Below are 25,268 nucleotides of genomic sequence, written 5' to 3'. Positions count from 1 at the left end.
GTCTCCCTGACCTTGAGCCTCAGGTACAAAGATGGACATTTCCTGTCTGTCAGGGATCAAGTGTGAATGAGCCCCAAACATGAAGCCCTCTTCCCCGAGGCACAGAAAATACCAATTCAGCCTCTTCCTACAGAAGAATCATATTTAATGTATCTATTTCCAAGTATATACATACACATACCATATATATCAACTGGTCTTAGTCTCTTAAAAGGTGAAATAAACTCAATCGAATCAATGAGCACCTAATAAACCTAGTACTTTATATTCAATCATAAAAAAGAAATCTACTAAAACTACGGTATAGAATATATAGAAAAAAATCTATGCTGATACTTCCAATGAACGTGGACACGTGTACACACATATCAAAACTTAATATAAAAAGATATTAAGTTTGATTTTCAATGAACTATTTCTCAGGAAATACCAGTTACAATGATTTCATATGTACATTTGCTTTATTAAAATTATGGCACTTCATATAATAGCAGAAATAATTACATGGCTTCACATCCAGAAGCAATAGAAGGTGGAGGCGCAAACATTCCTTATTACCAATAAAAGTAAAAAAGTTTCCATGTGTTCCGTAAGCCCTTAATTGCATAAGATATTGTATTTAGCATGATTTACAGCCTACACACTTATATAAACTAATTATCATTACCTTCCTTTTACATTCTGCAAAAGAAATATATGTTAATACCTATGGTAGAACATTCAAACATGATGAAAATTAAACATCAGTCCTGAATCATTCATGGGGAAAATACAAGCTGATAATTCCTTTTTCTTAAACTACTGGATATTGTCACGATTTCACATTTTTAATGTTTTCAAAGTAAAATCTAAAAAGCTCCACTAAGTGCCATGTTGAAAGACAAAAGTTTTTTTTTTTTTAACTGCAGCACCTTTAGACAACATAAGATTGCATCCTGTTCAACCACACCGTATAAATTATGACATTTGTGAAAAATATGTACAAACACAAAGCAAATGTTCTAACGGTTGATAATGTCATTTGGTAAGCAGTTCTTGGAAGCAATATTAACATCTGGTGATAAAAAACTGCCACCATTTTGAGTTTTCCATACGCTATCTTCATGAAAGAGGAAGCCTGTAAACATAAGGTGTAAAAAAAACATTTAAAATAAAGATGTAAAGTGCGCTCACTGCACCCTAAGTACTATCTGCATACCCTCAATCAAGTAATATTCAGGATTAAAATACGGTACCATTTTTAAATGTACTGAGTATTTATGATGTAAGATTGCAACAAATTCATAATCAGATCCAGCTGATAAGAAAACAGCACATTCAAGAGGATCCACTTAAAGAAATGATAAAACTCCAAGACTTAATTCCCCTTCCTTGTTTAAACCAATGATATGTCCAGTGTTTCATCGGCTCCTTCAAAAATACCATGACAAAAACATAAAATTAACTTCATCCTAACTGGAGACAAGTACAGATTCTAACAAACTAAGCTTTGGTTATATAAAGTGCAGTTCAATGCTATGCCACCCCAGCCACTCAAAAACACGTGGCGACTTTGCAGTTCACCACCGTCTTCGAAAAAGTTTTCTTTTAGATTCAGTCAAGGTGTTCTGCTGATGTTCGTGTTCGTAACAACTCCAAGATTCTTCTCAAATGATCTGCAAAGTGCTCCCCAAAGCTGAAGGAAGGACAGCAGTTCATACTTGTGCTACGACACATTCAAGAGCTAGCTCTACCGTTTTCTTTAAATACTTTCACGCTTTTTGTTGTATGAAGTTTTCAAGTTTTATTATGATACAGGCAGTACATTCCATGACCCTCATAGCAACCTCAGAAGTAAACCTGTCATTTGGAATCTGTGGGAAAGGAAGCAAATCAGGATATCTCGTTTTTAAACTGTCGACGCCATAAGCTTCCAATGTGTGGACATCATTTGTCAGTCCTTCAAGTTGCTGACTGTATTCCTCTATTTTTTGTGCAAGGGCAGTCGGCTTCACGTCTTTGTCGGACTTCCCCCTCACAGCATAGTCAGCGGCAATCAAAGCTAACTTGGTAGAAAGGTAACATTTAAAGCACACCCATTCGTTGGCATTTTTATGAAGGTCGTTCCTGGCGGCTGAAAAATTTGCCCTGGCTTGTCTTAACCACCGACGTGCTTCGACTGGATTACCAACCGACTTGAAAGTGGGAGGAACAAAGAACCTCTGAGAATAGGTCTGTCCAGCTGGAGGCGGGCATTTTTCTTTATTCTGTTGTTGTCTTTCAGATTTATGGCTTGTTGCTTCCTGATTCCATGAAGTATAAAATCTCTGAAACGAGTACTTGTCTGACTGAAAACGGGAGGCTGAGGTCGGAAATGTCCGCCTTGAGGCCCTGTCTGCATTCTGATCCAGAAATGCCTGTTTCTCCAATCTGTTGATTTCATTCTGCAAGTGTTTAAAAACTTCATTAGCAATGTCATGATTCTCTGGATTTTTGTCAGGGTGCCATTTCAAATACAACCGTCTAATAATCTTCTTTCTTTCCGACTCTGGAAGCTTCCAAGCTTGCTCCACCACTGTTGTCACTTCTTTTAAAATTTCTGGCAACGAGTTCACCTTAAGCTTTTTGGGGGAATGGTGTTTTGAAGACGAGGTCTTGTGGCCCTCTTTCCCAGAGAAAAGAGGCGGGACACTCCGCAGGCCCGGGGCAAGGAACTCCGTGGGGCTGGTGGGCGTGGAAGGGGCACTGTCTCTGCTTTGAGAGCTTTCCTCAGGCCGCGAGAACTTGTACAGATCGAGAGAGCTAACGATTTTATATTCACTGTAACCTATATCGATCTGGTAGATCTTTCCTAGAAAACTAGAATTGTCAGCATCTTCTCTTTCAACTTCCTGTACAATGATTGCATATGTATAAGTTGGCTGGTACGACCCGTAGATATCGCCACCTTCGGCATCAACAAGGTACCCAACATATTCTCCCGGGTAGAAAACATTCATTGGATCCATCAGCAGAGTATAATGAATTTCAGCAGGTATTGGGGTGCCGGGCATTGGGAGTTCAAGTTTCGATGGTTCTGAAGAGTCATATTTCACTCCTAAACTGTCCAGTTTCTCGCTGATTCTGTAAATATCATTGCATCCTAGCATGGCAATTAAATACGAAGTGTCAGAAATCAAATTGTCGGTTGCCGATTTAAGCGTCATCGCTAACGCTAGCAGGAAATTAATGTCTTTACTGTCTGAATGTTGAATATAGAGCAAGATGACCGCATTCCCAAATCTCTTTAAAAAAGCAAAAGTTTCACTTCGACTGTGGGGAATAGGGTTAAAACCTTTAACTCTTAATGTTGTTTGAAGCTTTTCGAAACACGACACTTTCAATCCCTCTCTTAGGGCTTTGCAAAGTTTGATGGCTTTTTCTTCATTGGCTAGGAAAGCATTATCATTTTCATGCTTCATGATTCTAATTAGTCCTGTGATGAACTGTTCAGAAGACAAGAGTAATTGCAGTCTTCCCTGGAGAGAACACAATGCTCCGAACTGACAAACTTTGGGAGTCTCTTCATCTAACTGCTCTTCAAGTATACTGCTCAATAAACGGGGCCTGAGTTTTTGAGGAAAGAGCATTATCAACTTAGTGTGGAACCCGTGGTCTTTCCCTAAGTAGCACTGGCTAAGATCGACCAGCATCTGCACACCGATATTGCCCTGGATTCTACTTTTGTAATGCGGAGCATCGTCAAACACCAAGATGCTGGATTTTACCAGTCTACCATCCTGGCTGGGGAGGTAAAGTGCAAGGTCGCGTACATTCTCAAGGTCACCCCTCACCTTCACTGAATCGTTCTGAAGACTCTTGAATAAGCCAGAAACTACTCTCTTAACTGTACGCATCTCATTGGGATCTAACTGTTTCCCTTCAGAACTTCTGAATATACGGCTCAACACTTCAACATACTGCTTAGTTGAAATAATATCTTCAGTACCTAAAAGTTTGAACAACTGATGGAAGGTGCCAAGTTCTAAAGGCAGCTTGTACAAATAAGGTTTAAAATCAGATTCATATTCTAGATTTATCACTACCTCTTCGGGCTTCAGAAGTTTCCAACCATCCTCTACCATCACAAAAGCGACCCCCCGCAGCTGAAAACGAAACTCCCTTTTTTCTGCACTGAGAAATTCATAGATGCTCCTTAAGACCTTTGCTCTAGTTTTCACCATTTCCTCATCCAATGTTGTTATGTTGCATATGTTCCTGCAGTTATTAATGACCTTATCAAGAGGTGGGTCCAGGTTAACACTGAGCATACTTAAAACTTGTTCGAGCTGTTCTTGTGGACCAAGGTCACTGCCTTCCTGTTCTCTGATACTCAAGGGCGTGGCTTTCTCTGGAAGAATAGGGCAGGATGTCCACAACAGCTGGATCACGTCGCACTGCTTGAATTTTGGATTCACTTGTGCTCCATTGAACTTTATAAGAGGAAGTGTTCCATTGACCTCTTGATATTGGGGATGAAATCTAATGAATTCGGCGGGGGCCCGCTCCGGACATAGGAATGGTATTAAAGACAGTTCTTTCAGAAAATTTCCAGATAACAAATCCATCCGTTCTTGGAATATGTGATAGAGAAGGATATCGACTGTATTTTGCAATGTTTCTTTAGACCAGTTTTCCGTGTTGGCTCTCACACTGATTTCCTTGGCAAACTGTAACAACTGCTGCTGAGAAAGTATATATTTGAGTCCAATATTTCTTAAGAATTCCACCCAGGACGTCATAAAGGCAACTTGATTTTTGGGTTTTATAAGTTGTTCTAATTTTTTAAAGAAGTCCTTAGGAATAAATAACTTTTCAGGAAGCATAACTTCAAAAACTCTCACAGTTCTATCATAGAAATGTTTTGCTTGCTTCAGTCGACTGTTGGCATCATAGATTATCAGTAAACTTTCCAGTTTTTCAAAAAGTTGTTCCTTGATCTCTGACAACTCCTCAATACCTGATAATCTATTCTTCAGATAGATCAAGTGCTCTAATTTTGCATCATAAGAAAGATTTTCTATTTTTGGTAACAGGTGTTTCAAATATACCTCAAGGTCATCTACGGGTACACAACCAAGCACCTCATACAGTTCTTTTAAGTGTATTTTTTCTTCGAGAAACGCAGATGACGACGACTGTGTCCATTTTTCCACTTCGGCTGAAGGAATGCTTTTTGTCAGTATGTAGCAAGTCCCAAATTTTGCAATGCTCATATAGCGACCGCTGATGGATTTGTGGCATGGAAGTGACTTTAAAATTTTTATGTCATCCTGAGACAGCAAGTGACTCAAATTGCAATTGAAATACATCAAAAGTGCTTCAAAGTCATTTTCTACTAGTTTTTCAGTTCTAAAAGTTGACGTTTGAACCATATAATGTACAGCCCTCAAGATGCTCGTGGGGCTCTCTATGTTTGCTGTGTGGCATGACAACAGAGGAACAAATGCACTGTCTTTAGAGCATATTTTGTTCAAAGCAAGCTGAATACAGCCAGCTTTCATGAGCGCGTGAAAAACTTTATCACTTTGGGCGTTTGGGAAAACTGCAATGTGCATGAGGCTTAGAGGAAGTAGCACATCCCCTTCAGGAACTACAAGCTGATTGGCCGAAACGGTAAACTTTGTTCCTGGAAGCAGTGCCCAGTCTTTTAGGGTATCAACAACAATGTCAAACGTTGGTTTTGTTTCTTCTTGATCTTCTTTCACGTTTACAGATTCGCTGATAAAATGCCATGCATTCTTAAGCCAAGACTCACTTGCAAAATTGTCTTTCCACTTCGTACAATTTTTGGTCTTGTATTCACGAGGCAATACAGAGGACAACAAATCAGCAAAACTGGAAATGTCAAACACTTTTGCGACTTTGCGGTTTAATAAAATGTTACTGTATTTCAAATATAACGTATTCATGAACAAGTCTTTGCGGGATGGAATCAATTCATGGTACGTTGTTAGAAACTTGGGTCTTTTTGCATCAAAAGTTTGCAAAACACTGTCCAGTGTAATGAGTAGGGGCAGCCCTTCCACCTCGATCTCATTTTCTTCTGCATCTTTAAAACAGTAATCAACTAAAAGTTTTAAACTATGAAAAAGTTTTAGGTTAGTCTGCTGGAGACGACAGGGCAGCTTCCCAATATGGCAATTAGTATCAGGAGAGGAAAATGTCATTAAAAAGGATCTAACATCAGCGGGAGTCACATAACTCACGGGAATATCTGCATCTATAAGGCAGTGGTACAGATTAGCAGTTTCATCGCAGTTATAAACCAAGTTGAAACCAATTTCTAGAAGCAGGTGTTTCAGTCTATAGACATTCTCTGCTACTGTTTTCCGTGTTGTGATATTATAATCTGCATTTTTAAGGTGCTGTAATTCATCCTGCAGTAAGTTATCAAAAAATGGTCTAGTTTTATTTGAAGTCGACATATTAATCCAGGTAATTATAACTGCGGAGTGCAAGTCGGAGCCATCGATATTTGGAGCCCGTACAACAGGTAGGAGACGTTTCATGTCTTCATGAATGCAACCATACAGCGCCTTCACGAGACAATACAGGTCTGGTTGTAGATCAAGCCTGTTAACTGGGAAAAATGATAAGAACTTCTTTAAAGTGTCCTTTACAACATGAATAGGTGTGTTCTGTAAAACTGATAATGTTGGGTCCGAACCAGGGAAATATCGCTTTTTTAACTGGATCAATAATTCCACATACGCGGGAGCTATTAGTGCCGTCATTAAGCTGTTATTCCAGTCACTTCGAACGCCAACTCCATTATCATCACGCCACAGGTTTCTCCTGGCCGAATCTAGAGCAAAGTGGCCATTCACGTGAAATGGCAACCCCGTCTCTAGGGAGAGGGGCAGGAAGCAGAAGGCCCGGTGGGGTTTCTTGTAGTTGTGGGTGATGCAGGCAGCTACTCCGCCGCGTGGGAACAGGGTGATATCTTGGTTCTTGTGAGCTGATATAACACTCTTAGAGACTTTCTCCATACTTGAAAAACCTGATCTATTACAAATTAGCCACGTCGTAAGATTTCCTTCCGAGTCCTCGGTATCCACGGTATAGGTGATCTGTTGAACTGGTATGTCTCTGAGCTGCCTCTTTTTAGTAACGCTATCAATTACAGATGCGTGAAACTGCTTCCTTTTCAATCTGTCTCCATCAGTGATTTTGCCTTTTACAGAATACAGCACATTTAGAGCCCCGGTAGCTTTGTCTATCTCACAAATAGAAATTTTTTCCATGTGATTAAGAAACATTAGCAGTTCTGCCCCATCTGACCGCAATTTGTCCAAAAGATTCTGGACCATCCTGTCTGACGATGGGACTGAAGAAATTTCTGAAACTTTGGCCATTTCTGCATTACGAAGAGGAAATCGAAACATTGTGCAATTATCCAGTTTAAAGTGAGTTCCCAGATAAAGATCCAGAACGTCTGAGAACTGCGTCCTAAAATCTGCATCCAGATCTCTAAACATGCGGCCAGGACTCGTGGATGTGGCGCCCGGAGCGTATCTGGCATGAGGGTCAAAAATACATAGGATGTCGTTGCCAGAAATAAAAGAAGGACAGTCTGTAATATGATACACCGAATTGAATCCTATTCCGTACTGTCCGGTTTTATAAGGATTTCCTTCCTTGGTGCCTTTTCCCAGATTCTGAATTCCTCTGACATCATCTTCTGTAAAAGGCTGGTTGTTATATACACACAGTGCTGGCCCTTGCAGGGGTGCCCACTTATCATCAAATACCCTGTCTGCTGGATGCTGTCTGGGGTCAAACACAAAACAGATTTCTGTGGCTTTTGCATCATCGGCGTTTTGAAGAAGTTCTTTCAACATTTCCTTTTCCGAAGGATAGGCATTAAGGATACTCTTAATTCTGCTGGTCAGTTTTTCTTTCTGTCCAAATTCAGTGCCAAGTGTTGTAAAACAGATATTGGATGCGTATCTTTCTAAGGCTTTATGTCGCTTTGGCACCGCTCCTAGTTTTACAGCTACTTCCCTGGGTATATCCGCATGACAGTATTTTACAGTGGTGTCCTTTACTTTTATCCAGGGACAATCATTGTAGCATAAGGATTTAGCAGGGAGAAGCTTAAGATTAGTATCTGGCAATAATATTTTGCCATAATTTTTCTCACAAAACTCTTGTTTCTTTTCTCTGATGAGACTCCATATTCCCTCACTAATTATCCGCCGGCAAAGCTGAAAATTCTCTTCTGTTATTTGCTTTGTTCCTCTTTCTTGATCAACAGATTCCAAAACCAGGGCAAAATCTTCAACAGTAAATGACTGCCTCACACCCACACTTTCAAAGAGTTCACGGAAATTGTTCTTATATTTATTGGGCAACTGATAAAGGTATGGTGCTGCTTCAAAGTTCAAATGGAAAGACACTTTTTCTGAGTCAACATAGGCGTTCTCAACTAGAATGAAGCTAAAGGATTTTAACCTTTCAACAATCGATAACTTAGTGACTTCATTTTGCATCATTGCTTCATGAAGGTATTTGTAGCAAGCATTGGTGATATTCTCCTGGTACAACGTAACCCCGTCGTCAACTGATTTTGCAACTTCCTTCAACTGGTTTACAACCAGTTCGACTGTTGGCTTCCTTAGTAATCCCAAGAACTCCTTAACAGCCAGCGGCACTGAACCGCAACCTCTGAAGGAATGCGAGTTTTCATTTAGAATTGGCTGCAAAAGACAAACTATGTCTTGATGCTCAGCTGTATAAAGGTCAGTTGCTGCAAACATGGTGTCAGGCTTAAAACTGTTACCTTTCCAAGCCAAAGAGAAACCTGCTGGTTTTGTCAGAAATGGAAGGAAAGGGATCGTTTGATATTTGGCGGCAAAATCCTTTGCTCTAGGATCCCTTATTTTTAGTTTTTCATCAATAAGACTTAACAGGATACTGCTTCGTAGACAAGCAGCGGCATGATCAGTTTGATTGATTTCAGCTACCGACTCTGCACGTTCTAGCATGTCATCCCATAAAATATCATCTTTTGCCATACCTAACTGAACTAGTTTAATCAAAATAATAGGATTAAGATAATCTTGAGTAGAACCATAAGGAAATCGTCCATCTTTAGTATCAAATAACTTTGCAACTCGTCCTTCGGGGTGAATTAATCTGGATGGTAAAACCAGAGGATGTCCCTCCAGAGAGCAAGGGACACACGGGGTAACACGAAGAATTCCTGCGAATTCCTCAACTTTTTCATTTAGAACAAAATTCATTAAAGGATCTCTGAGTTCTGCTTCAATTTCTTGAATGTTAGGAAAAAACACTTCTGAAAAAAACTGTTTCTCTGAAAATGTATTTTCAAGTAGTATCTGTTTGCAGCCAGCTTCCTCAAATCCCAATTTGACTGAAGAGGGAAGTTCGACAGCACAAAGGTTTTTTGACCCAGTCTTCTTGAGGTATTTCAAAAATATCTTGAAGGCTGCTGGCCCAACATCTCTTCTTTTAAGTATAGAATCATCTAGAAATCTCACGTTCTTCATGGAAACCCACGTAGACCCATCAGAGAAGACTCTGGTCAGTTCTTTCCCTTTTCCGTGAGCTATATCTTCATAAAACCCTTGACAAATTACAGAAAAATCATCATGGACTAAATCAGGATCGGGCCACACTGCATAGTAAGTATAATCCACTAGCTCCCCGCCTGTGGCCAGGTCACGGAGAACACTGAGTGCCTCAAGGTAAGCTTTCACAATAACGTGTCTCATGAAGGTGGTATTCCATCGTCCTTTCGTGTCTGTCTTCCAGATTTCTTTTCTATTTGAAGTGACAGCGAAGCACCCATTGATGTGAACTGGCAACCCTGTTTTGATTCGTAAAGGTAAATAGCAAAACACCTCCCCAGTGTGTGGCTTCACGGCCCACGTCTGGTCCTGGACTTCACACAGCAGAACCCCCACTGCCCCGCAAGGAACCAGCCCCAGCCTTCTCCCGTTTTCGCTCAGGGAAAACTTGAGGGCCTCTCCTGTATCCATGCAGGAACATATAAGCCACGTGGTGCACTCCACTGTTTTTTGTGGCAACTCATCTGATGGCTTTTTTGATTGGCCAGACTTAGCCATTTCGAAGAGGGCAGCCGGGTCGTCGTCTGGACCTCTAAAAAGTGGCGACTGCAAATCAGCAATCCTTCTGAACACATGATGGAACTCTTCCACTGTGACCTGAAGGATGCAAGACGACTTCGGAGCATCGGCAGGGAGCTTTTTGTCACTGCTGCCGCACGTCTTCATGAGCTCAGCAGCTTTTTTTAAAACGCTTAACACAGGTGCGGTCAAAGCTTTGGAAGAGCAGAGTTTTTTTTTAATTATGACTGTGTCTTGTGCTAAGCTGGGATTGCTTTCCTCGATCTTCAAGTACTTCAAGTACATCGAGTTCACACTCTGAGTGAAAACGATAAGCCTGTGTCCACAGAGGCTGAATTCATCCACGAGAGAGTAAATATCTGCTGTGTTGTAGCAGGCACTGCTCAGTTCACTCACTTTCGCTTCCTGCTGAGTCCTAAAGGAAAGTCGGAAGAGAGTCCCACTGTAGCTGTAAGGTGCTTCCACGGTCAAAGGCAACCGACAGCCAAACACGTCTATGAACGGTTTAAACTGATTGGGGAATTTCCGAAGTCTTTTCTGTTGTTTACTCCAATTAATTTTGATCCCGGGATTCGATCTGTCTTTAATGTGTTTACTGATGTGGTTTATGTTGGGATCGAACATTATCATGAATTCTCGACTCATGATGATGGGAATGTCGGTGATGTGGTACACGGAATTAAATCCAAGACCAAATTTTCCAACTTTGTCAACTTCTCCTCTTTTTAAAGATTCTCCTAACCTAGTAATGTTCACAAAATCTGAATCTGAGAATTCGGAATTGTTGAATGACCACAATGCGGGTCCATGACAAGCTGCCATCCCTGGGTCCAGGAGATTCTCTCTAATGTCCATATTTCTTCTCATATCAATCATGAAACTGCATTCTGTTGCATTTGCGTCATCAGCATTTTGCAGCAGTTCTTTAAAAATATCTGACACTGAAGGATATTCTTCCAGAATATTTTGAATTCTTACAGTAAGTGGTTCTCTCTGTCCTGACTGCTCAAATCCCATGTTTTCAGGACTGATCAATCTCGTACTAAGACATGGGACTTTCAGCCATTCTGCGGTCTTCATGGGTATGTCCTCATGCACCAAAATGATTGGCTCCACTGAGTCTTCCAGTAAGTCATTAAGGTCATCAACTTTGATGTCACAGTAGCAGCATTCATGAATTGGCTTCATGATAAGTTTAGAAGGGTTTCTGCTATGATGTATAGGAACCGGTGTGTTGGGACTGGCTGGAATCTGGTTGCTATACAGCCATCTGATAATATTTAGCATAAGATGAAGATTTTGTTTGCTTTCTTGTTCACTCAGATCTTGATCACTCTGGAGATAAACCTTCTCAATAACCATGGAAATGTGATCTGATGTCAACTCCTCTATTGAGCCACAGACCTTAAAGAGTTGGTGGAATTTTGCCATGGTTTTAGGCACACTATGCAAATAAGGCTGAAGGTCAAGATCATGGAATGGTTTTATCACAGCTTGGGCAAGGGGACAGAATTTTTTGCCAGTCCAAACCCATGGAAATTTTAAGGCTGTGAAAGCATCTTTCCCTTCATTTAAATGATCATGCATGAATCCATAAATTTCAAGCAAAATATGTTGGAATTGGTAGTAGTCTTCATCACTAAAAGTTTTTGATGTGTACCAGTCAACGACAATTTTAAAGTGTTTTAAGACAGCACTGATGCTAGGTTTTGTGAAGATCCCTAAAGCTTTCTCTAAGTTTATATGGACACTTTCAACAAGAGGGAGAGCTGAGCCAACCAGAACCGCGTGGGCTGCGTCGCACATATCTGGGGGTGCGCAAAGGTCGCAGAGATCCCCTTTCCAGACCAACGAGCCTGGGTAATTGGGAGGCCTTTCCTTGCAAGCTGGAACCCACTTAATTTTCTTCAGGGTCGTCTTTCCTTCGGATGACTGCAACAGGGCATGATTCTTATTTAAAACCAGTAAGAGTGTTTTGGCTTTCTTTAGGAGAACATCCTGATTTGGACAGGAACTGACCTGTAAGGCTTCGATTTTTTTTGCCACTTGCACGACATCTTCCTCTTTGAGACTGGCTTCGTTTTTTAAACCAATCTGTCTTAAAGAGTGAAGAATATCTGGTGAGGTAAAAACTGAAGGTGGGAAGCAAGTTTCTTCTTCGCTAAGAAAGAGGTCCTTTAGGACTTCTATATCAGGATCGAAGAGTTCACTGGCCGATAACATCCGCTCCTGTGAAATCTGAATGAATTTCAGTGGCATTAGCCACTCCAGCACATTTGGATTCTCATTTTTAAGAGAGGATAGATTCTCAAGGATCCATAACATAAGGTGTGTTATCTCTTCAGGTGAATAAAATGCATTTTCGATGTCTTTTAAAACAAGCTTTAAGCAACTAGTCGTCTTTAACTTCTCTATTTTCAACATGTTTGCCAAGCGAATGGTAGCTTCGTCGCTGCTGTCTACCACCGGGAGCGAGAGCCGCAGGGCCGGGGGCAGCCTGGCGGCATGGTGCAGGACCTTGCAGCCTTTCAGCTTCGTGTAGGAGACTCCCTGCCCAGACAAATCGTTAATTCGCTTGAATATTGCCAATTCCTGAATTATTTTTTTCTCCTTTTCACTGCTATCAGTTAAACTGGCTAAGAACTTCCTCAGGGCGTCTTTGTGTGTGGGAAGTAGCGAAGCGATTTGATTACACAGTTTCTGCAACGGCATCTTCTCCATTATCTGCAAAACAGCACTTGGTAATGGTGGGTGGATGTATTTTTTAATAAGCGGATGTTGTATGGAGGCATCTAATTTTTTAAGGACAATCCCTCCAAGTTTTTGTACAATGTCAGCTAAAAATTCTGGAAGCTGGGCTTCGGATTCATCATCTAAAATGACTAAGGATGGAACCCTGAGTCTAATGAGCTCCACACACGTCTGACCTTCTAGTGTAGTTCTGGGGATAAGTGGCATCTCATCAAATAAGCTCAAATCTTCTGCAAAATGTATGTAGAGATTCTTCCAAACCATTTTAAGCCATGAAACAGATGGGTGATTTCTGCCTTCGTCGAATGGATACCACTGAACAATCAGCTCTCTGCCAGGCCAGAATGTATTCATTACTTCTTTGATAAGGCGTGCAAATCGTTCTGGATTTAGAAGCTGCAGCTGAGTACACGGTCTTCCTGTAAATCATACATAGACATATTATAAATACACAAAATTCTGCTATTGGTTATTTAGCTTTCTATTCTGGCAGATTAGGTAGTACTAGAAAGTCCTTTTAAGAGTTTTAAGTACAGTGTAAAAAGGCAAAAATTCAGCATAACTGGGCGAAAATTATTTTTAAATAATAATGACAGAGAACCTACACTAAGTCTATGTTTATAATAGCCTATGGGAGAAACAAGTCTCTCTGAAAAGTGCTTATTTAAAATAAATATGTAAAATACATTTACATGTGTTTTAAAAGCTATCCTATAATGGTCCACAAATGGAATCAACATGGGAAATAATTTTTAGTGTTTAAAATAAAAGCACTTAAGAAAAGTGCATAAAGATGAAATAAGCATCATTTTACTTAGGGGTAATTTACAAGCAAACCGGTTTCCAGGAGCCACATGGCTGCACAGGATAACGAGAAGGGCATGAAGGAAGAGCACGGAGGCTGGAGCCTCAGTCTCTGCTGACCGAGACCCTCTGAAGCTGAGACAGCAAGGGGCCTGCGGGCGTTTCCTTTCAACCGCTAACTGGACGGGTAAGCTAGGCGAATTCTCTCATCTGGAAAAAGGATGGGGATGAGGGTCTAGGTCTCGAGGCTGCTCCATCTACATGCCCCAGTCAGGGCACATCCACAGCTCTGTGTGCTTCAGAGCCCTGGGTCCTGCAGAAACGCGACGGCAGGGGCCGTCGCCACCGCGCAGCTGCACCTGCATGTTTTACGAACCGGGAGACTAATAAGATTCTGTCTGGGGAAAAGGGTTTTTACTGATTTTTAACCACTGGTCTAGAAAATAACACTTATTTCTAAGTGCGTTTTGTGTTTCAGAGTATTTATAATACCAGGAGGAACAAAATTTTAAAATGACACTACATACCCATAGGTATGTATTTGTCCATACAGAGAGATAAAGAGCATCTCAAATTCAATCTCATAGAAAATTAACACCCTACACACATATAATTTCTAGTCTCTTAAAAGACCAATTTTGAAAAAGGATATAAAAGAGGGTACACCTCAAGGGCCTTGAAACCTGTGTGTGTATCATTATCTTTTACCAAGAAAGGCCACCCTCATCTCACAGCCTTACACGTCCGAAGAAGACTTCACCTTCACCAAGAAAGTTACCTTTCATGTTACAATGAGACATTTTAAAATTACTGCCATAAAAATTTAAGCAAGGTCAGTTTTGCAACTTCTGGAAACTGTCGATACTCAAATTCTGAATATTTTTAGTTTCTACACTGTATAATTTAGGATAAATAAAGTAGTAATCTGACTGGTACAGCTTCCTTGGTCTATGAGTTCCATTAAAATATAATTGTTATAATTAATTTTTAACAGTAATGTTTTTAAAAATGCTTACTGAATTGAATTAACGAAATGGACCATCCAAATCATTAGTTAGGCAAGGATATAAAACCAAAGATACAAAAACGAGTTAAGGTTCAGAACACGCAGAAAACAAAAAATTAAATATGCACCACACTATGTTCTATGTAATTAAGTGCCACATAACATGCATTCTGTAGATAATACTACGCAGTATCCTGGAATGAAATCTGGCAATTTACAAAAACACATACCTACTTTCAGGAAAGCCATCTAATATTAATATATAAATGTCAATAAAACACACACACCACATATAACATGCAGCTAACACACCAGTCATGCTCAACTGAAAAAAACAGTAGAAAATAAAGGAGAGAGAAAATGCTGAAGGACGTAATTCTAAGTAAATAAATCAATTCAATCTGAAGTCTTGATTTACATTTATTTTGTATTTAAGCCTATACCTTTTCACACTAAAATATAAATGATAACACCAAAAAAGGTCTAAGACTTCATGTCCTGGTTAGAAAGCTATTGAAATTGTAAAGCACCTCTAACAGGAAAATAATTTACAGTAAAATAATTTACAGCATTTTAATAAATGACCTGTGTTTTCGTGGCCTAGCCTTTATAATTATCGACACCGTCAAAAGAAGTTAACCGTACAGTATCGAAAGTATTTCTAGACACAGAGTTTGGTAAACTGTTACCAAATGGGATTGTTTAATTTAGAAAAAAGTCTTTTAAGGATAGTTTTTGCTTTACTATAGATCAGTTCAAAATAATATCATCAACGCGCTAAATCAGCACTGAAAGACTGCACTGTTTTTGTTTATGTTTTTCATATGCTTATGTTCAGCACTAACTTTGAGGAAGATTTCCAGCATGGATGGAAATAGGAGAATATAGTCTATTTCGAAATGTACTTAAGCAAAGACTCTCAGCCCGTAGTTCTCTCATTAACTGGGAGTTCACCACACCTGACCAGACTCTTCCAGAGTCACAGCCAGCTGGCCACTCTGACCACCAGGCTGTGAGTCCGGCAACTGCTTTGGATACTTTTCTTGTGCAGAAAGTGGCAACGGCAGCCGTGAGGGGCGAGGAGTCCCAGCAATGCTCCACTGTGCAGAGATATCCAAATCTCCTTGCAAACACACACGTGACAAAGTGGAGGTCCAATTACATGGTAAACTGTAGGGCAGTCGAGTCTTCAGAGAAACAAAAAGGAAAAGAAAAAAAGCGAGCTAAGGAAGGAAAGCGAAGCCTGCCTGCCCCCTGAGCACTCGTGTGGCACTCCGCCGGGCCGGTGGCGGCACGGTGGGCCCCGTGGGGGACCAGCGGAAACCTCCACTCTGACGTGGATGGAGCATGCCGAGGGGGCCCCGGCATGGCGCTGGGGCCCAAATCTCCCCAAGAAGCCAATGCTGCCGCTGCTGCCTTCCTGGCTTCCCGCCTTGAACAGGATGCGGCAACTGGAGGGATCACCCACCACCCCGAGTCCCTGGGTGGGCGGGAACTACGCCGCCCACTTCTAGCGAGATTTTGTTTTCCCCTTTGATTACACCTGAAAAATATAAGATATATTGATTGAGGTTTAAGAATACACAGGAATAATAGCTGGGAATGCTACGCCACTTTTAATACGAGCTAGAAGCCAAATTTAATATTTATATGAATTATCAGTATAACAATGTCTGAGTTTCTAAATTAATTTTAATATAGGTGTATATATAGCCCGCTTCAAAGAATAGATTGACTCCAAAAATATTATTTACCATAAAAAAATTCTGTAAAGCAAATCTTGCATCGTCTGATATTCCAAGTGAAACATGAACTGGGGGAAAAATAATGTGTTGGGTCAAAAACTTTTATTTAAAAAAAAGACAGTCAATAAAATGACACACTAGGCATTGTAAGGACAATCAACCGATTGTTCCCAATGAAAGCTGTGTTGGCCACTTTACTTTTGCTCAGCTACTCCTCACCTTCAGCACACTAAGCCATAAGGTCCTCTCACTAAATTGTCACATATCCAGAATTGATTCCCATCTATCCTTTTTAATTACAATATTTATGTGCATCATATAACAAAGGTGTATTCACTCTCGTACATTCCCATTAAATACCACAGCTTGAACTGAAAATTTCAGCATAGTTCTTTATCTGAGACTAAATGTTCTATGAAATGACTGTTTCCAAGCCATTTAAATACAGTTTTGTTGTGGTGTGTACAACCACCAACTATACACCCTTATCCATATCGTTTCCTCTCTCCTTTAAGTGTTATTACCAGAAAAAAATACCAACATGATTTCTAGCTACTTAGGTAAATGAAAAAAACAGGATTCAAAGAATCAAATGAACAAAAATGTCACGCTACAGACGGCACATTCAGTCGGTCACCATACCTGAATATCCCCAGAGGAGGTGCTGTGCTAGAACATAATTAAATCCGTTCTTAGAAAAAGCTGGAATTGTCACAATTCTCACAGGATGGCTATGGAAATTATTCTGTATCTTAAGAAAACACTGTTTTGTAGCGTCTTAGCACATCGTTACGTAAAAGACGAGCCATAAATAAACTCCAAACATAGCTAAATACACAGTTAAGACTGAAAGATGCATTTCAGTGCAAACTAAATCCTAGCTATGTGAGAAAAGGGAATCTTATTCAGAAAAAAAGGCAAAGAAGAAAGGAGTATGTATTTAATAGGCACAAATTACACTTCAACAACAGAAATAAAGTCATTTGATAAGCTCCCTATGGGCTTTTTGTACAGGCTATCATCATATAATATTCAGATATTATAGGTAAGAATTAAGAAAGGAAAGACATCTGAATTTCAAAAATTTTTTGGAGTATCTCTACAAAGTATAAAATTAATTCATTAATTCTGACTTTATGATAAAGAAAGGGCGTTTTTTTTTTTTTTCATATAGTTCCTCTGCTTGCTTATGGGAACCACCAATAATTGCAAACTTCAAAGAATTGCTACGTGAGCATCTAACCGGCCCTCTGCCTGAAGCAAGCCAATTCCCTGACCAAGAACATCTCTACAGTTCTGTGAGGTGTCTGTGTGCTTGGATGCCTTAGGCCAAACCTGGCAGCAAATACAGAGACCACTGGTCTTTATAAAGGAATTCGAGCTCTTCTAGGCTTAACAGTCTCCCATGACTTGAGAGGCATTTTGTCAGTCAACATTCACTGAGAGCCAGAGATAGAAAGAACAAAACAGACGTGGTCCCAGACTTTGCCTTACATTCTAATGGGGAGGGAGCTAGTAGATAAACTGTTAAAAACGATTAAGCAGGACAGGTGTATGAAGCTACGCGGCATTCAACACCACGCTCGCACACGCGGGCCGTGTGAGGTGAACGGTGGTGAGAATCCTGTGCGCCACACCCAAGCAGGAGGAACAGGCTGCCTTCCAAACGTGAGAAAGATTACGGGAGACAACGAGGGTGGTAAGGAGGGAGATCATAACGGTCACCGCGACAGCAAACACTGACATGCCCTTTCCGCGTACCAGGCACCTTTATAACACCCAGAAAATGGAACCAGATAATGAAGAGCCTCACAGGAAATGTTCAAGGATTTTTGTCCTGTGTTCCAAAGAAAAAGGGGAAGCCTTTGAAAGATTTTCAGATAGGAAGTGGGAAAGTAATATTTAGAAAGATAACCCTAGCAGTGCTGTGTTGTATTAACCAGAGAGGCAGGGATGTGTGTGTGGGGGGCGGGGGGGCGTTCCAGGTAACTTTCACATTCCAGGTGAGAGACCAGGGCCGCCTGACTGAGGGGAGGGGTGGGCCCTGTGTCTCACAAGCAGCCATGGAAGCAGTGACCCAAAACTTGTGGCACAAATCCTGCACCGAAATCTTTGGAATACCACTGATCCACACGCCTGAGGCTGGTACCTAAAACTGCTACTTTTTCTAAAGATTTCTCTAAACATACACGAATTGCCGTTATCTCTGTACTGAATAGCATACATCATCACAAAGTTGTGTCACAGTGGACAATGTGAACACGCTCTCTCTCCAGACATGAAGTTTGCAGTCCTTCCCCTGAACGTTTGAGATGCAACATGAGCCAGCTCCTCTGTGAGATGCCCCGACGTGCCGCCCACCTCCTGCACCGACTCTGTTCTCAGTTTTTGACGGGGGACCAATTATCCTAAATGACGGTATTATTTACATTGCTGTCCACGTTCGGCTCTGAGCCCCTTCGGTTTATTCACCTTTATGTTATCTTCATCTAGCATGATGCCTGGCACATAGGGTAAAGTCAAACAAATGTTTATTGCAGAGTCTCTGGCCATGAAATGAAACAGGGCGTGAGGCCACATTGTAATAAAGAAGCGTGAAAATAGCTTAAACATAAACAGGATGTTGGTGCCAACCTATTAGACATTCTTACCACTGGTCTGACTCGACTGCTTTTTTTTTTTTCTATTTATTTCCTCGAAAACCCATCTATCTGCTCTTCTAATTATTCCCCAGTTTCTTATGGTCACCCATTTACTCAAGACACTTAATACAGAAATAATCTAGACCTGGAAATAAGGGGGGAAAAACACAATTGCAGTTTCAACTCTGCAACTCAATCAAGTCACTTAAAACCTTCAAACTCGGCTTCAATGTCTCCGTCTCGCTAATGAAGATGATACTATGGGCTCTATCACGTCGTGACTGTGGAGAATGAATAACATGAAAGAAGACACTTATTTTAAAAAGGAGATGCTCACCCACAGGCGCAATACCAGAGATTTGCTTTTCCACCTTTGTACCTGGCCCCCCGATACCGACATACGGAGGCATTAACACGCCCCACCACACCTGTCAAATGACAGGTTGCTCCGGCTCTCAAGGACTTTATAGCCTAGCACAGTAGAAAGATGACTGTAATGAGGCAAAGAGGATTAGTGGAGCCCAGTACATCAGGTCTGCCTGGCAGAGGCGGGTGTGTGGGACGGGATGGTAAAGAAGCCTTTGGCGGAGGCTTATGAGCTGAGTATTAAAAGATGAATAAAAGTCAGCAATGCAAAGTGGAGGATGAAAATAAGAAAGTGTTCTAAGCAAAAGGAACACCATGTACAAAAATGCAGATATGAAAAAAACCTTCATTCAGATGAAAAAAAAAAAATTACCAAGCAGCCCCTCTGCAGTAGGCACTGTGCCACACGGTGGTGACAAAGCTCACGGGACTCTGCTCTAGCATTCACGTTCGCCAATCTGCAAGTGCTCGGGGGACACAAAGAGACACTGAATGCATCACGGCCATCGAGACAGCAAGTCCGCCATCGCGGGAAGCCGACGGCCCGCAGGAACATGGCAGCATCACGGCCTCCTGCAGGGGGCCTGTGGGATGCGATGAGGGGCGAGTAGTGAAGGGAGGGGACCTCGGAAGGGAGTGGAGCACGAAGGCCACAGAGACACGCGGCGCACCCGCCAGGGGCGGTTCACTGAGAAAGGGACCGTTCCCAAAAGTTTAATCAACAGAACCTGCACACTGTGGGGGACATTTCTTTGCTTAGTCAGTCACCTTCCTCAATAGGATAGTTCAAAAGGAGAAACAGGTTTGGGGAGAGGATGAAGCCTCAAGTTGTGAAAATGTTGATTTTGAGATACTTATGAACTGCAAGTACGAAATGATAACAGCTGTCATTTTTTCAGTATTTACTATGTGGCAGGTCCTGGGTTAAACTATATATAGTGTGTATATATGATCTGATCTCCAGTATAAAGCCTGCTGTGAGTAAAATATTACAGCAAAGCTTTGCAATGACCTGCTCTGCTGTGATAATGCAAAATTGGATAAAATTCAATTAGTAAGTTGTGATGGCCTGCCATCCTACACTCAACCCTTGTTCTTCTTTCATTAACATAAAGTGTAAGATCGTAATAAAGCAATTTTACATTCTATGTACTTGAACCTTGAGGGCTTCGGGTATACTCTTGTGGAAGGATGTTACTGTATTAGCATGTCACTGATTTGAAAATAGGCTGGGGGGGTGGGTAATTTGTTCAAAGTCACACATGGGAGTCCAGTTTGAACCCAGACCTGTGTGAGTGCAAAGTCCAGGCCTGTAACCACGACACGACATGACATTACTTCTTTTGAGGCTGGGGTGGCAACTGCGGATGTGGAAGTGACCGCACATGCACTGCGAGTGGATGCCTGGGAGTCGCTGAGGACACGCAAAGAAAGTAAGGAACAAAAACAAAAGAGCTGAGCAAGGAGCTTCTAACCTAACCCGTATTTAGGGGTAAACTGAGGAATGCAATTTGGAAAAACAGACAAAGAAGTGTAAGGATACGAGGAGAGAATGATATAAAAGCCAGGGTTCAAAGAGAAAGTGATCTATAGTATCTAAGGTTCGGGGAGATCAGGTAAAAGAACAAAAAGTGTCTACTGGATTCAACAATAAAAAAGCCCATTAACTGGTCCCCTCGACCAGGCAATTTTACTGGAATGACAGCAGAAGCAAAACTTTGTTTACAGTGATAATGGATGACATAGCAGTACACTGGTCCCCCTTACCTGTGGGGGACACGTTCCAAGACCTCCCGGTGGAAGCCTGAAACTGCAGACGAACTATATATATTCTGCTTTTTCCTCTACGTAAAGGAAGTACTTTACGGCTTCTTTTCGGCACCTCCGAATTACCAGCATCACCGCTCTTGAGCCGTGGGGTCATCGTGAAGTAAAATAAGGGTGACCTGAACACAAGCACTGGGACACCGTGACAGTAGTCTGATCGCTGAGATGGCTACTGAGCCACAGGGGAACTGAGACTGTGGGTGACGATAAGCATATACTGCTCCTTCTAGAAACTGGACTATGACAGGGTGCAAGAAAGGAAATCAAAGCCAAGGTTTGTTTAGTGTCCCCCAAAATGAGAAAGACTTGAAACGTGTTTAAGTGCTAACGGGAAAGAGGAGCAGAGGTAAAGAGCGAGAATACAAGCAGCAACTTAGTATTTAGCTCAGGGTTTGTATATGATACAAGTAAAAGGTAAAACTATGACAATGAGATTTTGCTTGAGCTATAGAATTTACAAAGTATCCACTGTAGGGAAAAAACCTTCACGTTTCAATTTTATGCAACTATCCTTCCCAAACTGGCCAATCAGTTTTTACTGATAATCAGTAACTAGAAGCCCACGGTGCTCTGTGTCACCCACACAATCGTGTAACCGTATTTAGGATGGTTCCCACCACGTGAAGGGAGCTCCATAAATACCGTGCTCGTGGCCTCCCTGCTCCCACACTCACAACACTCTGCACCCACACCGCGCCCCCGGAGAGAGGCATGACACACGTGGCGGGTGACAGAGAGAGGATCGTGCCTGCTCACGGGCCTCTCGGGGACATGGTTCCTCTATGCAGGGACGGCCCCGTGTAAGGGAGCTGGGGCTACGCCAGTGCTGACCTGTTTAAGTCTGTGTTCAGCTACAGAAGCCTATGGCCTGCCAAAAGACACGACCTCCCCGACGGGAGTCATCAGCAGTACAGGGGTGATCTCTGGCATCTCTCTTTGTGAATCTTCACCGACTCAGATCTCAGGAAAGGACCACGAGGGTCATTTTTTGGGTCCCTATCAGACCCTATATTACAATGCTCCCAAATAGTAAAACTGTTCAGGCAATAAATAATCAAAAACTAATTTTTGTCTGGAACTAATGAGATAAAAATAACAAGGATATGCCCAAGAAGGCAGTTACCCACCACCTACGGAGCCAAATAACACCGAAAAGGATTATTAACCAGTCATAAGAACAGTCACCTAACACTTAAAACGAGGTTAAAAAAAAGTGACCATGAAGACAATTTCTGGGAGAAGCGAACCACACAATACGGGTGACAAAAACAACAACATCCCGTCTAGTGTAATAGTTCAAAGAAAATCAACCAAGAACCAGAAACAAGACATGGGGCCTACAGTATAATCCCCAAATAACAAATCAGAATCCACAGAAAATGAGAAAATGAAGACATACAAAGTGGGAAGATCCAGTTCTATAAAGATGTCCAATTACCTAAACTAGCACATAAATTTAACTCATCCCTGAAACCGTAACCACAGGTTAGGCTAGAACAGCACATCGTGGCCGAGCCCTACACCACGGGGTATTCGAAAATGTTTGAGCAAAGGCAGTATTATCCTGTTGGCCTCCCACCCTTTTTACCTGATTTGGTTCTGAACAACTTTTGGTTGATTTCTAAATCCATATCCACCTCAGAAACTATTGGCTATTAACAAAAATATTCTCTTCAAAAGAAAGCAACGCATCCCACAATGAAACACCAGAGCGATGAGAAAGAGTGACCTGCAACTCCGTACCAGAACCTCGACGGACCGCACAGACAAAAAGAAAAGGAGCAGACACCGGTACGCTGTGTGCGTGCTTCCGCAGAACGGGCTATAACCAGCCGCATCCATCAGTCAGGATCACGGGTACTGCTGAGTGGGTGTGGCTGGAAAACCCACAAGAGGGTATTCTGGGTTCTGGTAATCTTCTGGTTTTTTACCTAGGTGTGTTTGGCTTGTAAAATTTTTGATATGTATACTTTCCTGTACGTGCATTATTATTTCAATGTAGTTTTTATACCAAAATATAATTAACAACTTTGAGAAATAAAGATTTCTAAAACTCTGGAGCAAAGAATGGCAGGGTTATAGGAATCCATGTTTAGACTCCCAGAAAGGCTACTACTCTGAATAAGACAATTCTCAATTAAATGAGCAGCCTAGACACTGGAAAAATCAATAGCGCAGTAATTACACCTCATGGTCACAGATTCCTGATGATAAACAATATTTACATATTCAGTCTCACTTTGACTACAGCCTTAATTTCTTCCCCCATTCCAATTCCTTTCACTTATATTTAAATGAATAAAGATGTACAATCATTAGCGACGTTTCCTTTATCCTTGAAAAGAAAACAGCATATGCTATAAAAGGCACATGACAAAGAATATGCTTTACAACCTTAACAAATACAGAATTTTCAGGCCAATCTATAACTTAGAAAAAGTTCAGGGAAAGGATGTTTTGAGAGTCTTACAAGGGAAAGAATGCTTGCAAAAAAGCTGCAGATAGTATTAAACTTAGAACCATGGTGATTTTTACCCCCCAAACCATTCTGTCTTTTTTTAAAAATAATTCTCAATGAAGGGCACCATCCTTTGCTAAGACCCCAGGAGTCCCCTTTCCTGACACTGTTGCAGAATTCAGTTTATCTTCTGCATTTCCCTAGTTACCTAGCACAACCACAGAAAACTAGGGAGGGCAGGGTGGTAGAGGCAACAGAACAAGGCTGGCAGGTGGAAGACCGGAGCTCCATGCACAGGTGAGCCGACGACCCTGAACTTAACCTTTCTCTCCTCATCTGTGCAATGTGAGACAACAGCTGTCCTCACTACTGCACACACTACAAGCCATGAGGCTGGGGCTCAAATGAGACAAGAATTGGGAAAGAACCTAAAGTAAAGCGCTGCGTAGACATAAGAAATTACTTCCATAAATGTACACCGCCATACTGTGACAGGAGAGATTTTAAATATAATATCGCGTCTGGATTTTCTAGATATCAGAATCCATTACTGAGACATCTTAAAATATAATAATAATTACATTAGGTTGAACCATAAGAAACTGTTGACCTACATGTCTAAAATGGTAACTACTGGCAATTTCATATTGGTTCAACTTAACAGAAAACTTGTAATAACTTTACATTTTTACAAATAGGTTTTTAAAACACAAAAACAACCATACCTCGGGTTTGGGCAGCTTCCTTTAGAGCAGCTAGAAGGTGAGGCTTCAAGTTATCTAAAATAAATCTTCCTTCAAGACCTGGGAAAAGGGACCTATAAAGAGAAAGGAACACAGCAATTACAGCCTTCTAACAATTTTAAAATAACGAAATCCAGTAATTTCAAGCTAGTTAAATGTACCGTTTTGCATAAATCATAATGCACACATCAAATCACACTGCACTACTTTTTGATCGAATAGTAACAAGGCTTTGCTTTAAAGCGTGAGGGCACCGTGTACCACGTCCAAATCCAGAAATAGTCTAAACATCTCAGAATAAAGTTATTTTCTGAAATAATCCACACTCTGTTATAAAGACTCAATACTCAATTTTAATTCATTTAAATTTCATAAAAATAATTATCAACTAAACTAACTTAGTTATTAGCACTTTATAACCATTATTTTCAGCGTTCTTTTATTGAAATTGCAAAGAAAAACGACTGCTTGGATAACTTTTTAACTGATTAAGACCTGAATATTTTTTTACCTTAGAATGTAAAAATGTATTGTTTCGTATGTTAAGGAAGAATTTCTGCCAAAGTCTTCCTAGCGATAAAAGTCTAATTGGAAACTGATGACGCTCACAGTAAGGGCTGGAACCGTGGCGGGGCGGGAGGGCCCCGCCGAGTGCACACGCTCTGAGCGCTCCGTACCTTGGGTAGTCTTCTGAGGTAATGTAAACGACGTCCTGGTCCGACACAGACGAGGAGAAGGGAGCGAAGCTTCCGTTCTGTAAGGGCAGCAGCTCCAGCCCGAGCAGCTCTCCGTA

At 41.2% G+C, this 25,268-nt stretch overlaps 1 protein-coding gene across 1 annotated transcript in view; it reads right to left on the bottom strand.

Annotated features, from left to right (window-relative positions):
• Positions 1 to 442: 442 nt before the first annotated feature.
• SACS (sacsin molecular chaperone) overlaps positions 443 to 25,268 on the bottom strand; it is a 46,187-nt gene continuing 21,361 nt past the window's right edge. Inside the window, exons 7-9 of the mRNA XM_011361859.2 lie at positions 25,153 to 25,268; positions 24,458 to 24,549; positions 443 to 13,303 (exon numbers count right to left, since the gene is read on the bottom strand). Coding sequence (XP_011360161.2) covers positions 1,752 to 13,303; positions 24,458 to 24,549; positions 25,153 to 25,268 — 11,760 coding nt within the window. The 3' untranslated portion in view covers positions 443 to 1,751. The remainder of the gene's footprint in view (positions 13,304 to 24,457; positions 24,550 to 25,152) is intronic.

Source organism: Pteropus vampyrus, unplaced genomic scaffold, assembly GCF_000151845.1.
Source record: "Pteropus vampyrus isolate Shadow unplaced genomic scaffold, Pvam_2.0 Scaffold71, whole genome shotgun sequence".
Lineage (NCBI taxonomy): Eukaryota > Metazoa > Chordata > Mammalia > Chiroptera > Pteropodidae > Pteropus > Pteropus vampyrus.
The sequence above is the reverse complement of the archived record's forward strand: the minus strand, read 5'-3'. Positions and strand labels throughout refer to the sequence as shown.